Below are 15660 nucleotides of genomic sequence, written 5' to 3'. Positions count from 1 at the left end.
AGGAAACGGACGCCATCCGAGGGAGGGCATGTGATGAAGAGGGAACACTGAATATGAGCTCTTCTCAATGGGAAGGAGTGGCAGCACATCGCTGCAGTGCAGGGCTTTCCCTCGTGAGAGGGAAACATGAAACACTTGCAAATGAGATTCAACCACTGTCACCGTGACAACACAGCGATGAGAAATGCAGGGGAAAGTGCTGGTTAGTGAAGAGTAGAGGGAGAGGAGGTAACTGGAACGGAAAGATACTGAAAGCAACACACCAGGAAGAATGAGGGTTTTGCCTGTGCTCACACTTTTTTAATCAGTAGAAATAAAAGATGTATAATAGGAAATATTGAGAGAAAATGGCAACCTACAGTACTTCCTATCGAGCCCCTTTCTGTTTTAATAAGAAGTCATTTCAGTGCTCAATGGGAGGATTTTTATTTGTGAAAATGGCAAAATTATCATTTTTCATTCAGGAAAAAAAACATGGAGACCATCGATAAGAATAACGATGATGCAGCTAAAAGCCACACCTCAAAGCTGTAGATCAAGGCTGCAGCTCTATTCACTTTCTTTAATATGACAAAAGTAAGACCTTGCAGACGCCACCGAGAAAAAGTCTCACAGCTAATGTGTTCTGCTTTGTTCAGAGCTCGGACAAAGAGCTTGTTCACATCTAGGTAATGAGATTAGCACGTCGTTATGCAATTCAGCTGAAACAATAGCACACGTCTGTGTGTCCCACAGTTACCATGGGGTTAACAAACATGGGGTGACTGCAGAATGTTGATTAATACTAAAGACCTGCTCAACTTCACTGAGGTGTGTCAGACACTGGGATAGGAGGAATTATTAATAAATGACTTCATTATTTGTATATTGTTGCAACTCATAATAGTCTTACTGTGGAAGAGTATTGGAGCCAGTCATAAGGGGGAAATGAGAAGAGGATGTTTTTTTATTTTATTTTGCATTTCGATAATAAAGTTGAACTTTCAGTATGTGATCTGATTTATTCTCAAAAGAAAGACTTTTATCTTGAAATGTCAACTTTATTCTAAACATTTCAACATTATTTGCAAAATGCAAAAAAGGAGTACATTTCCTCCTGTACTTAGAGGAAACTAAATCTAAAGCTGAAAACCTGACTTTATTCTCCAAATGCAAAATAAACAAGAAATCTTAATCCTCTCTTTTCTGGTTCTACTCTTCCAAATGTTGTAGATGATTTAAACACACAGCCATTATTTTGAGGGCATCATACATTGTTTTAAACAGGACACCAGATGATATGGATAGACTGTATAACTCACAGACTTTCCTTTACCACTAAAGAAACTGCATATTCTACATTTTCTACATTAACTCATCGAAACATTTAGAATTTAAAACAATTATCTGACCTTGATGATGTAATGCTGAAATTCAAGTGTGTTTTAAAATTGAACAAAAATCGGATTGTGTTATGTTGTGGTTTCTCTGTAATGATAGTTTACCTCAACAGCTAGGCTTCCCTGCAGCTCAATGCTTCAAATACGGACTATACATCAAATATATTACATATGTGCAAGCACACTGTGCATGTACCACTCACATGCACACAAGTCGGTGTAACACACACACTGCCACAGTTTGTTTAACAGTAAACATTGGGATGAACTCTACACACATAAAGCAATCATCAGTGAAACAGCAGACATCCAGCTGTGCTACATGCAGATACGAGCCTGGAAATGAAATGCTGTGTGATGGTTGGTTCCCACTTTGATATTCAAGAGTTACAAGAGCAGGACTCAACAAGGCTTTATCTTCAGACTCACAGTTTAGAGCTCACTGTGGTTTGTGATGCAGTTCAAAAGAGACGGACAGACACACAGAACCTGGCTGCACACTGTGACTCAGGAGGAACACTGTGTTCTCTTCTGCTCTGAGTACAATGCTCAACACAAACACATATTTTACACATCTCAGAAAACAGATAAGTTTCCAGAATTAATATAAAAATGTGTATTCTCCTTGGGTGTGGGAGGGGGGGGGGGGGTCAGAATATGTAGTGTCACACTATAATTTATTAAACATGTCCTGTAACTTTGTCTTGTAAGGGCAAGTGTCACAACTATTTTGTTTTTTACAATCACCAATTATTTGTCAGATGTTTCTTATGTAAAGAATCTTATTCTGCTCATGGGGGGGGGGGGGGGGGGGGGTGTTTATAGGCAGTGGTGGATGAAGTACTCAGATCTTTTACTTAAGTAAAAGCAGTAATATTAGAATCAGAATCAGAAATCCTTTATTTGTCCCACGACGTTGAGTGTAGAAATACTTAAATAAAAGGCCTGTATTTAAAACGTTGCTGAAGTTTAAGCACAAAAATAACATCAAAAAATTCTTACGGTACCAAAAAGTTAAAGTACTCATTCTGCACAACGGTGAATTTCACCAAGTGATCAATAAAGTTTATCTTAACCTAGCATAATACATCATAATAATATATTATATATGTTATAGTAATATTATTAATTTGAATCTAGATCTTCAAAGTAATCAAAGTTAGCAAATAAATGTAGTGCCGTAAAAAGTACAATATTTGCCTCGGAATTGAAAAGTATAGTAAGTATAGTAGCAAAACAAATTCAAGTAAAGTACAAATACCTCAAAATTGTATGTACAGTACTTGAGTAAATGTTAGTTACTGTTCACCACTATTTAACTGTTTATAGTTAAACAGTTGAGATTATGAGTGGATGACTGCTATATCACAAATTCTGGAAGTATAATCCCCGAGGATCCTGTGACTTCAGACAGCAGGAGTTCTTCTAGAAACAGTTCACATGGCACCATCCAGGTCCAGGAAAGGACTTTACAGGTACTGATAGGAACGAGGGAGAAATAACCAAGTACAGATTAAGGAAAACAAGGGGATGTACAGAACTCGACATGATACATATATAAAACATAACAAGCCAAAACAGGATGAAATATAAGTCATAATAATTATAATAGTACCATCTTGCAGTTATTCTGATTTAAATTGGTATAATTACCATAGACTATGAGTTTAAGGGGGATCTGTTAAATATAGCACTCGTGTTTATGTGTGTGTAAAAATAAAGTTTTTGTTTTCATGATAAAGGAGTCCTAAATAAAGGTCTCCTATTTTACATATTTGTTCTTGTAGGATAACACCTGAGCAGCAGGTGGCGGTAATGCACCGCAACCTCGCATGACAGCTGCCGGTAATTCGAAGGGGCAAAATAAAACAGCGAGCGAAGATAGAAGAAGAAGACACAACACGTGATTCGCGCTAACTGCAAGCAAGATGGCGGTGGTAGTGAGGAGCTTGCAAGACCAGCTCGAAAAAGCAAAGCTAAGCCTTAAAAATGTGGACGATAATATTCGTAAATTAACGGGACGTGACCCTAATGAATCCAGGTAAAAAAGAAAAAGAGCACGAGTGTTTTTTTAAGTTTTTGGCGTATTTCAAGTGATAAGCTAACCAACATGCTAGCATTCAAATTACTAACGGTATATGCTAGCATGAGTCGGTTAGCTTGTTAGCAAACATTACCACCTTCTGGCATTGTTTCTTGCTAACTGAACCCACACCTATGTCTAAACTGTTTAATTACCCACACACAGTAATAAACATGCCCCGTAATGAACAACCGGTCTGAACCGTGTAGTGGAATATCATACGTAGTAGGCCAACCATTGCTAGGCCCTCCATGCGTCGTCCGGATGACCCGTTTAGCAATAGCAAATGGCTTTGCTTCTATAAACAAGTGGCGACATCATTACCAAGAAAGCAAAACTAACATTTTCTTTCGGAGCTGACCCAATAGACGGAACAGGTTTTTGTTTTGTGTTGACTTTGTTTCTTGCTGTGTTAACAGACCGGGTCAAATCCGTCGGCTCGGCGGCCCCATGGCAGGACCTGGTGGAGGTAGAGGCAGAGGAATGAACCTGCTCAGGTAAAGCTGTGGTGTAACGTTGGACAGCTCAATCCAACGGCATTTATTTTTCATTCAGGATGGTGCTCTTTAATGACCTGCAAGCCATGTATGCAGAAGAAGCTGATTAATTTGGTTTTTAACTCCCAGATATTTCTTTGTGAAACAAATAAATGATATAAGTATGAAAATAGTATACCTACAATTGATTTGCTCTTACTGGCATTACAATCTTGAAGATCTGAATCCGTGTTGATTGTTTTAAAATGCCTGCTTTCTTCTAACCACTGTCTTCGGGTCCTTTCCCAGGCGTAGTCTCTCTGACATGGGAAGCGGCGGCGGCGGCCCCCCTGCCAAGCAGAGGGACATTGAAGGAGCCCTGCTTAGGTGGGAAAACATGTTTTATATATTTATGTGCAACTAACTAAGGCTGTGTATGGCCGCTGCTTTACCAATTCAGAAGTTTCTGATTTGATTCTCAATATTGATTCAATGAGGGATATTTCAGTTGCAATAACATTTTTGCTTGGATGTGATTTGAGATTGTTAGAGAAATTATGCTGTAATTGTAGAAGGAACCATCTAATCTTTTTATTTCGGCTTAGCGGCATGGATGAAACCCCTCCGTCCACCTCAACTTTACGCCCCTGTCCCGCATTGTGAAGCGAGAGTAGATGAAGAAAACTAATTGTAGTCGCACGCATTGATGCTCGCAATACAACTGAAAAACAGCCATGAGAGCAGCAGCTGCTATGTTTGCATAGATTGTGAAGTGTGTCTCTTACGAGTGTCTTATCTTTTTGCGTGTGTCTGCAGGCTGGCGGGGGATCAGAGGGCCAGGAGAGACACGCGCAACGACAGCGACGCCGAGGATGATGACGATGTCAAAAGGGTAAGAATAAAGATTTGATCTCTTCTGTGGGGGGGAACTTTAGCATTCGATGTGTTTTGGGTGGAGCAAAAAACCCGACAGGCTGAGAATTGTCAGAAATAGACTATCATTAACTGTCACATTTTAATGTCAAATATTGGAGGAAGCTAAGACGTGAAGTGTTTTAAAAGACAAACGGGCCTGACACATTTGTTTGCGCTCTTTCATGTTCGTCTTCTCTCAGCCGGCGTTGCAGTCGTCCGTAGTAGCTACCTCCAAGGAGAGAACACGCAGAGACCTCATTCAAGATCAAACCATGGATGAGAGGGGCAAACAGAGGTAGGCCAACATGAGCTGCGGATCAGAGAATACTCACAATACGTTGATCGTAGTACATTTCTATTATCGGGATTTTAAAAAAACTGTCTAGCTCGCAATCATGTGGCGAAATAGAGCCTAAAAATACAGGAATTATCGTGTAAGAAAGAATGGACTCACACAATGATGCTTTTTTAATTCATTCTTTATTTATGCATAATTTATTTATTATTGCCTCAATTAAAAATGTTTGTTTTTCACTTAAAAGAAATGTTCTCTTAAAAAAAAGATGCGTCCTATCTGCGATGCAATTTTTAATATCGTGTTTTTGTTGTACCATTTTAAAGCATATTTTATTTATCGGGATAATATTGTGAATTGCTATTTTGGCCCGGATAATTGTGACATGAAATGTTCATATCGTCCCGTGCCTAGTCTAGTGGGGGAATGGCACAAAAAGAAAATCTTGACCTCAGGGAAAATATAAATCCTAGTACAGCTAAAAATTGAAGTTGTGTTTACTTTTCAGGAATCGGCGTATGTTCGGCCTGCTCATGGGGACCCTGCAAAAATTCAAACAGGACTCCAACGTCTCGACAGATAAGGTGAGAAAATATGTCCAATTTGCTAGTGAGCTGTTAAACTGACGGTTCTTTGCCTGCCCTCCTCAATGGCAGTCTTCCTGAGGAGTAAAGAAAAGTAGATAAAGAAGTGTTCTTCATATTAGATAAGGACATCCAACAAGACCACAAAATGCCCCTGAAACACTTTAATCCAGTTATGCTTTCACATGTTTTTTTTAAGCTAATCTGTCACTGAAAATGTTTTTAATTAATGTGCTCTGATTTTAGAAATGAAGCGTTATGGATGAACCCAGGGCCATAGTATCCGTTGTGTTCACATAGCATCCATAAAAATGCTGACAGTACAAAAACGTTTAACGTAATAATTGAATGCGTGTGCACTAAAAGTGTTAACTTCTCCTCTCCTTAATCCTGCATCTGTCCATCTTTTGCCCCCACAGCAAAAGCGACGTACAGAGATCGAGCAGAAGCTTGAGGTTCAGGCTGAGGCGGAGAAAAAGAAGGTGGAGACTGATAAGAGGGAGCTGTTTGAAGAGAGGAGATCCAAACAGACTGAGCTGAGACTACTGGAGCAGAAAGTGGAATTAGCTCAGCTGGTAAGAAAATACTTTTCAGAGATAACATTTCAAAGCAAGTAGAAAAACAAAGGATTGGACAAGTGACCGGAACATCTCCATGCCTTTTTTGTAACTTAAAAATGCATTTCAGTCTGGTTATTAGCAGCAAGAATGAATGCAGATATATTGTGTCATGTTTTGTTAGTGACTGTATAAAACAAAGTTAACAGTTGGTACTTTGCCTTGTTTTTAACCTTCTGTTTCCTCCATTGACAGCAAGAGGAGTGGACCAGCCACAACAACCATCTGGTGAAATACATTCGTACAAAGACCAAGCCTCATATCTTCTACGTGCCTGGGAAAATGTGCTCCGCCACACAGAAACTCCTCGATGACTCCACCAAGAAACTCAATAGTGAGTAGGATTCTTCTTTTGGAACATCTTGCCAATGTTTAAGAGATGAGGTTTCTTCCCAGATTTGTGTGTCACTTCGTAACCTCTGTGGATCTTTGGTTTTGTTTTCCCGACAGTTGTGTTTGAGGAGAGGCGTGAGGCTTTTGCCGAACACCTCAGCAAGATGGAGTCTCGCCCCCGGCGACAGCCGAACCGCGACCAGGATGGCAACACGGCAGCAACAGGGATGGACCACTCGGCGGAGGGTAAGCCAGCAGGTCAGGTAGTCAAGGTGACAGGTAACAAGGGGGATGCAGAGATGGAGGAAGAAGAGGAGGATGACGAGGAGATGGAGGAGAGAGAAAAGGAGGGTGGTAAAAAGGTGACAGATGAGGACAATGAGGAGGAAGGGGAGAAGGAAGTGTTGCAGAAGGTGGAGGAAGAGGTTGAGGGGATGGAGTTGAGTGAGGAGGGGAGGGAAGAGGAGGAGGTGGAGAAGAAGGAAGGAGAGGAGGGGGTTAAAGGTGTAGCGGAGAGGGGGGAGAAGGGAGTAAAGGAGGCAAGTCCAGGGTCAGAGGAGATGGAGGTGGAGGGCAAGCCAGAGAAGGAGCACAGGGTTAATGTAGAGGAGGGAGAAGCAGAGAGGAAACAGGGACTCACAGACCTCCAAAATGAAAAGACCCAGGACACCCAGTCATCTGAACCAACCGTAACCAGCCAAGAAGCAGCAGCAGCAGCAGCCAGCAGTCAGCAGCCCCAGCTCGGCCTCACTGCAGTCACAGCCGTAAAGTCCTCTCTAACCCCAGAAGCCCCAACAACCTCTGTGGCGCCTGGGCAGAATGTCATCCTGCCAGGCCTAGAGGTCATGAACTCAGCAGCTGAAAGTCGGGCTGTGGAAGGGAAACACAGGGCTGAAGCTCCCCAAAAACCAGCTGATTCCCAGGAGGCCCCCAACATTACCCCTGCACCCTCCAAGAAGGAAGGCGGTGGCCGAGGGAGGAAGAAGGAAAAGCTGCCAAAGAAGGGCCGCAGTCACAATAACAGCCCCTCCTCTTCGTCCTCGGGCTCCTCTTCCAGCGGAAGCTCATCCTCTTCCTCCGGATCCAGCCGCTCCTCTTCTTCATCCTCTTCATCCTCATCGTCCAAAAGCAGCCGAAGTCGCAGCCGAGACGGCAGTAAGCGCAAGAGGAGGCCATCTGATAGAGCGAGGGACAGGAAGAAAGGAGAAGAGAGAAGTCACCGCAAGAGAGGAGGAAGTAGCGGAGGAGGGAGGGACTCGAAGGCATCCAAGGAGAGGAAGAAGAGAAGGAGCGAGGAAGGGAGGGGCAGGTCGTCCCGCAGCGATAGGGAGCATAAAGATAGAGACAGGAAGGACAAGAGACGCTAACCTGGTTCTCGTTCAGCCTCTGTATGGTAAAGCTGGCGAACACTGAGGGAAATCAACTATTTACTTAATGACAGGTGAAGAGTTTTTAAACTAGCGATTTCTCTTAAACTTCACAAAGTACTTATTTGAGGTTTTAGCAGGATTTTTGTTTTTGTTTTTCAGTGTAGGGATTAATAAATCGATGTCTGGTTATAATTCTCCTTTTTATTTGGCCAAAGAAATGTGAACTGGACTTTGTCAGTGGTGCATCTGTCTTTAAGTGCACTCCTTAAACAGGTTGAGGTGAGCGAGACTATTCAAGACTTCATTTGTAGTCCTGTCATCTGGCTTTTAAAAATGATAAGATGCTGTTTGAATGTTTTCCTTCTTGGTCATAACGCCACAGGTTATGGTACTGGTGGTTATGGTAGCAGTAACCATTAAGTTACAGTAGTGTTTTAAGTTGTGACAATGCTGTTAATCCTCATTTATTTCCACTATTTGATCAATGTCAAGGCCCTTGTACCTTCAGAACGTGGATACATGTGATTTGCTCAAATGCTGGTTTTTGAAAGTGTTTTCCATTTTTTTTGTACCAACTGAAAATCTGCTTAAAATTAAAGGTGATGTATGAGTGGAACTGTGTGGTGGTATTTTATTCCAGTCTCAATTAATTGGTTGATTATTTTCCACTAATTGTTTTGTCTGTTTCCAATACCAGAGTTTGAGGTAACTTATAAATTACAATTTGAATAAAAGCTACATTTGGTGTATTTTTTTTTTTTTTATTGCTTTAAAATTGACATACCAGCTGCATTTCAAGACTTGGGGGGGTTCCTTTCAAGTGTTGAAGTGTTGAGCTTTGCCTTTGTCTCATTAAAAGCAACAGAGTAACTACAGGAGCTGTAACAGGTAGTGATGACAGTGTTGCTTCAAATCACGTGACATATGACGTATGAAGCAGTAACTGCTTCATTTCCTGAATGAATCACCGAACTGGTTCGCGGTCCAATCAGGTGATTCGCTGCCACTGCCTCGTCTCGATTCTGACAGGTTGAGACAGTTCTGAATTTGAGTGCCTCAACACTTTATAACCGCTCTAAACAATGCACAATTTGTGGGTTGTTGTCATAGTAGTATACGTTATTGCTGTTGAGTTGTTGCTATTGCGTTTGTATTGGATCATTATGGAGCCAGCCAGGAAGAGAGGTCGTTCTGACATGTGGGAACACTTCAATCTGATCGCTCCTGACAAGGTATGTATGCTGGCTATTTAATATGTGACGTAGTTAAATTATGTATATGATTAGTTTAGCCATTAGGCTATAGCTTTATAGATTGAAATTGCATTTGTATTTACAAATGGCGTTCTCTACAGGTCCGGTGCTTGACGTGTTCAACTGAACTGAAGTATCATGGGGAAACTTCCTCCATGATTAGACACTTCACTGCCAAGCATGGAGCTGCTGCTGTTAACCAGGGAAACAGAAGTGGGTATATGTATTATATTAATATTATTATTATTAACTAGACACACTAATACAATATGATATAACTGTATTCCATGACTCATAGCCTTCTTCATTTAAATGCAATTTCACATAAAAGCTTATTTTCTTTTATTCGTTTTCTTTCTTTGTCTTTATTTATTCGTCTTAGTGGACCGGAAGCGAGAGCTGGATGAGGCGCTTGTGAATATGGTGGTGAAAGACTCACAGCCATTTTCCATCGTGGATGACTGTGGCCTCAAAGAGTTTGTGGCATTGCTTGATCCCACATACATCCAAACGGGCTCAGAAATATGAGGAGGAGAAGGCCAAGGCCAAGGATGTCATGCAGAGGGTCGAGGCTGTGAGCCTGGACTGCTGATATGTGGACCTCCATTAATATGGACGCATATCTAGCAGTTTAAATCTAAGACATGCACTTTGCTTTGCTCATTCACTAAATTTAGTGATGAAGAAATCTATTGATGCAACTCCTGACCTACAAGACCTACGCACAAGGGCACGGAAAGTAGTCACATTCTTCAAAACCAGCTCAACATCAAAAGAGAAGCTCAGAGAAGTGCAGGAGCAGATGAATCGTCCAGTCATGAAGCTTATTCAGGAGGTGGACACGCTGGAACAGCACCTTCCTCATGCTACAACGCCTTTTCAAAGAGAGTCAGTGGGTGCAGCTCTTGCGACGCTGAGAACAGACGCGAGACCTGACCTCTGAGGACTATGAAATAGCCGCTGCATGCCTGCAATTGCTTGGCCCCTTTTACCAGGCAACAGTAGAACTGTCCGAAGAGAAGAGTGTCAGGGTCTAAGGTTATCCCAATGACAAAATGTTAATGTTATACTTGTATGACACAATGGGAAAAATAAGCCACAACACAGCTAAACTCCTGGGACATAACTTAGTGTCAGTGATGCAAAACAAGTTTGACACTATGGAGAACCAAACAGCATTGACCCTTTCAACACTGCTGGATCCTAGATTCAAAACAATTGGATTACAGGCACAGGCATCAGTAAAATGACTGACAGCACAATGCTCACAATTGATAAGATGCACACCTACAGAAGAACAGCCCTCCACATCAGCGCCACCAGCAAATGGTGAAAATCCATCATCCACAGGTAATGTTATAAATTGGTAATTGATCAAATGCAGGACAATATCAGTTCAAGTAAAAAAAGGATACAAATTAAAACCGTTTAGTACTGATGATTACAGTCATGTTTGTCTTTCAGGTATTAATTAACCTTTGGGAAACTCTGGACAGAGAAAATTCTGAAGCAAGGAGGGCAAGGAATGCCACAGCGGATGCTACAGTGGAGGTGCAGCGGTACATGACTGATCCACCGCTGGCAAGATCAGAAGATCCACTGGCTTACTGGCTGAACCATCAAACTGTGTACCCTCATCTGTTTCAACTAGCGAAACAATTTTTATGCACCCCAGCATCATCAGTTCCTTGTGAGCAAGTATTTTCCAAATGTGGGGAAGTTGTGCGCAAAAAAAGAAACCGGCTAAATCCAAAAACTGTTGAAAGAATAATGTTCCCCATCCCACATAATCACCCCCTGCCAGAGTTACACAAGCACACCCAACCTATGCCATATTTTCCCAGCACTCTCCTCAATAACACAATGCACAATTTCATTAATCTTTATTTGTAAATAGAACATGATATTCAGTCCTAGTGTATGTGTGTGTGTGTGCACGCATCAAAGAATTCAAGGCAAATCCGCTGCAGCCTTGCACTTCGCCGGTAGAGGTCACTGTAACTGAAGCTTCGAGTAATAAACCCATTTCCGAAGCAATTGGCTGAAAAGCTTCAGTGCTTCATAAAAGCTTCATTTGCCCATCACTAGCAACAGGTGTAGAGGCTGCAACAATGTCCACACGTTTTCCCACAAAAGTTTAATAGAAAAATATTCCATTAGTGAATACAACAATGATAATCATCATATGCTTTGGTTGCTGTCCAGCTTTATCAGCAGGTCCAATCGTGCAGGCTCCACAGGCTTGTTTGCATCCTTGGAAATGTTCAATTATCCATCTGCTTTATTCCAAAAGATTCCTCTGAGGAGCAGCTGCTGTCTGAGCGCATCAGATATCGTGTTGATACTGTTCAGTCTTCACCAGTTGACTCCGGCTGGTCTGCCAGGTCATTCTGCTCAAAGTATCTGCAGGAAATAAGCATCATTGCATGTTAAACACATATCTCACATATGTAATATGTTGGTATAATTAAACACTAAACAATCTGGATATTAGGAGTGAACCACAAACTCTTGAAAGTTATTAGGCCTGGTCACCACATACACAGGTGTTTCTTTTTGAATGGAGTTTTCCTCTTTCGTTCTAAAGACCATCAATGCAGACAGCCCTGATTATTACATGTGATGTAAACTACATACCTGGCTACAAGACAGATGAGCAGGTTGAGGGCGGGCAGTTTCTCATCCTCCTGACTCTCCTGTGGAATCAAACAGTCCTTGCTGTGAACAGTACACATTTAAATGTGCAGAAATAACAATGCAATAATCTATGGATCACCCCGAGTTACCCATCTATTGTTTCGGACACATGGACGAGCTGAAAGAACTACCGTGACAGAATAAACTATAGTGTACCTCCAAAGTGTCAACACTTCTGCAGGGAGGCTTTAGCACCAAAGAGGAAAAATATCAACTTTTAGATTTAACAGCTCGCTGGTAGAAAGTGAATCCTACCAGCGAGCTGCGGAGCTGAGCACTTCTCCTGGCCAGCTGTCTGATGCAGGAGTGGGCTTCAGGCAGCAGAGGCTTCTCCAGGCAGGCCAACAAAGCATACAACCAGCGACCCTGCGACAAATTAACAAGTGATAGTCACAAGAAACCAAACAAGCTCACAATTATTCAGTAAAAACAAAGCTTTCATATTTCAAAAGGAAAAGTCAGAAAACGTTAGTTACAATGTATCAGCAAAAACAGAACTACTCCACAAAGGTCGTGGAGCAGAACAAGAGAAAGGTGCTTATTGATATTTCATCTTTATTTGAAGAAATACACAGTACAGCTGTATCCTACAACGGTGTATTAGGAGCATTGTAGGTAAAACGTTAAAGAGCCGGGGGAGGGATGAAAAAAGAAAGGGTGGTCGTCTAATAGGTTTCTGGTTGGATGCCAGGCTCCTCCAGAGTTTTGAAGAGTCCTTAAGCAACTGAACCGCTCCTGATGAGCAGCATGGCACCTTGCAGAGCAGCCTCGGCCGTCAGTGTATGAATGTGTTGTAAAGCTCTATACACATGCAGTCCATTGTGTTTGCAACCAATTGACAAATGTGGAGTGACTTGATGAACTAAACTCACCAACTGTGGAACAAAGTCGTTTTCCTCAAACCAGCAGATCAGAATTTCTAACACCATCAGCACTGTGGACTGCAGACAGAGACAACAAAGAATCAGACAGTTGAGCTGGTTGAGTGAGATCTTAATGGGTCACTGAAGACGTTATTTACCTGGTTCAGTCTGCTGACTATGCTGAGGAAGGGAGGGAAGCCCACCTGAGCACAGACACGCTTTGATTATTATATTACATGTGTGTAACTCATCTGTTAAAAATGTCAGAATTTTGAAGAATATTCTTAAAACTTTATGAATTTTGCCTGACCATTAGAAAACCTGTCAGCTAAATAACAATAGATGATTTATCCTTTTGTCCCCACACGTTCATACCACCTTGCTATAGTCCAGTGCTGGCACTGGTTCAGCGTCATCTGTGTGGGAAGTGCCCAGATAGACCGTCTCTCCAAAACAAAATCTCTTCCAGCCCTCCTCATCTGTTAGCTTTGGCTGCAGGACACAACATGGGAATTTATAACAAATGCTAAATATCTCACTCAGTTTGCCCCGTCTTGTATGTATATCAGCATTCTGCTCAGAAGCTCTCGAGGGGAAAGCTCAAATGTGATGTAATCAGTTGACACTTTGCCACCATGCGTCTCCTCACCATCAGTACGTTGTCGTCCAGAGTGTGGCAGCTCCAGTGATTCCTGTTCTTTGTGATGCTCTGAAAGCAAAATGCAAAACCCGCAAACAGATTGACAGGTAGTAAACATACATGTCTTACAGAACACAACGCTGAGCCATTCGTTTATTTTCCTGTGAAATAGATCCAAAGAGCTGGAAGTTGGTTTATGCGTTTTACTTTACCTGTCTGACATCAGAGAAGGTACTGACTTGGTGCTGCTGCCAATTGAGGCTGGGGGAGAAACCCACTGGAGCAGCATGGCATCCTGCAACCTGCAACACACAACACACGTGAGACACTCAGACAACTGAAGGAATAGATACTTTATTTCTCATCTTATCGCAAGTCATTCATGCCAACATTATCCATGTGCCCCTCATTTTATACTTTATGTAAGCAGCTTTACTTCTAATAAAATAGTGACTGGAATCGATTTGTATATTTAAAAACAAAATACTTAAACTGATGATTTATTCCTACCCTAACTCAAACAAACAGAACAAATTATATCAAAGGGATAATTAACTGCACTGTATGTTCATTTTGTCCATTTGAAATGCCGTGCCTCACAGTGTACATTTACTCACAGAGGCATTGATTGTCTGTTTCTTTTTCAGTTTCTTGGGGTCAATCTGAGCGACCACCACCTCAGGACATAGTGACGCCTCCAACCTGATGAAAACAAATGCATCGGAATATTAATGATCAGTAAAGAAACTGCTACAAATACTTCTGGCAGCAAGCAAAAAGGCTGTCACAGGGAAGTGGCTAAACCCACCCACCATTGATGAATGTATAGAAATTATAATTATATATAATTATATATATATATATATATATATATATATATATATATATAATTATATATATATATATATAATATATATATATTACTAAATGTAAATAATTAAAAGTTTAATGTTAGTAAAGAAAACCTCTGGAAGAGCCAGGCTGTAAAATGGTTATCAAAAGTACTGCAAATTATTTCTCGTTTTAAGTGTGCACGATGCTCTGTGAATCTAGATAGAAAAACGATAAGTGCAACTTGATAGCCATGGTGAGGAGAGGGAAGTTAAGCAAAGCGTGGCAAAGCAAGGGTGACAATATTTATTGTAAACCTGACTGTCACAGTCAAACTCTGACTTTGATAAATGAAGCTAGCTAGTTGATAACCCCTCGACTATCCACCATATTGTAACTATTCCCGGTGGCAGAATCAGTGTAAACTGTCCAAACAGCTAAAGGGGAGTTTGTCTGCGGTTTAGAGGTGAACTTACTGGACTTGTCGGAGGTATTCCCGGGGGTTTCTCGGCGGTCCATTCAGCTCCAGGTCCTCTGCACCGGCTACAAACTCAACGGGCAGCAGCCTCGGCATCAACTCCTCCACGTCCGACTTCATTTTCAACCAATTGTAAGCTAATTTCTACCAACAAGCACGAGGTAAATGTTGTCAAGTGCGAAAGAAGCGCCGACTTGCAACAAAAAACGACCAAAACAATTTTTCGCAGGTGGTAAAAACTACTCACAAACTAGGAAGCCATCTTGATTGGAAACGCGAAATGATGACGTCGTCTTTGTGCGCGTCGTTGGTTGTCATGGTGATAAACGCCACACGTGTTGTAATCTTTTTGAAGGTCTAAGGAAATGTATTGTGTCATTGAATTTAAGGTATAGTCCCAGTTTGCTGCTAAAAAGAAGAACAAATATTTTTGGTGTGGCGTGTGGAGGAGTCTCACAGCCCGAGGAAAGAAGCTGCTCGGTGGTCTGCTGGTATGACAGAGGATACTTCTGTGTCTCTTGCCAGATGGCAGCAGGGTGAACAGGCTGTGGCTGGGTGGGGATTGTCCTTTAATATCCTTTGGATCCTCTTCTCCCCAATATCACTGATTCTTGGTAGATGGGTACTAATGATGTTCTGGGCCGTTTTAATCACCCGCTGCAGAGCCCTCCTGTCCTGGGCCCTGCACATCCCAGGATGTGGCTGGGGAATGTTGCCCTCTTAAGTTTCCTTAAGAAATACAGACGTTTTTGTGCTTTTTTCCTTTTTTCTTAAACCTGTTTACATGCTCTACCTCAGCTACATTGATGTAGTTAGGTGTGTGTGTCTTGCTTTTTTCTAAAATTC

The 15660-nt window shown here is 41.7% G+C and overlaps 2 protein-coding genes across 2 annotated transcripts; one reads left to right on the top strand and one right to left on the bottom strand.

The window, feature by feature from the left end:
- Nucleotides 1-3261: 3261 nt before the first annotated feature.
- On the top strand, nucleotides 3262-8668 carry pnn (pinin, desmosome associated protein). The gene is made up of 9 exons (XM_029461324.1): nucleotides 3262-3420; nucleotides 3882-3959; nucleotides 4248-4325; nucleotides 4755-4830; nucleotides 5054-5148; nucleotides 5657-5732; nucleotides 6152-6307; nucleotides 6545-6683; nucleotides 6800-8668. Exons 1-9 carry the CDS (start codon nucleotides 3308-3310, stop codon nucleotides 8047-8049), a joined length of 2061 nt encoding a protein of 686 aa, XP_029317184.1. The 5' UTR covers nucleotides 3262-3307; the 3' UTR covers nucleotides 8050-8668.
- A 2577-nt stretch (nucleotides 8669-11245) lies between these two features.
- On the bottom strand, nucleotides 11246-15287 carry gemin2 (gem (nuclear organelle) associated protein 2). The gene is made up of 11 exons (XM_029460683.1): nucleotides 15062-15287; nucleotides 14813-14958; nucleotides 14123-14207; nucleotides 13718-13807; nucleotides 13515-13574; nucleotides 13244-13357; nucleotides 13024-13068; nucleotides 12875-12943; nucleotides 12258-12368; nucleotides 11943-12001; nucleotides 11246-11708 (listed from the first exon to the last, which is right to left on the bottom strand). Exons 2-11 carry the CDS (start codon nucleotides 14932-14934, stop codon nucleotides 11654-11656), a joined length of 810 nt encoding a protein of 269 aa, XP_029316543.1. The 5' UTR covers nucleotides 14935-14958; nucleotides 15062-15287; the 3' UTR covers nucleotides 11246-11653.
- Nucleotides 15288-15660: the final 373 nt, after the last annotated feature.

The sequence above is a fragment of the Cottoperca gobio genome, chromosome 22 (genome assembly GCF_900634415.1).
Source record: "Cottoperca gobio chromosome 22, fCotGob3.1, whole genome shotgun sequence".
Lineage (NCBI taxonomy): Eukaryota > Metazoa > Chordata > Actinopteri > Perciformes > Bovichtidae > Cottoperca > Cottoperca gobio.
Note: the sequence above shows the minus strand (reverse complement) of the source record. Positions and strands in the feature narration are given on the sequence as shown.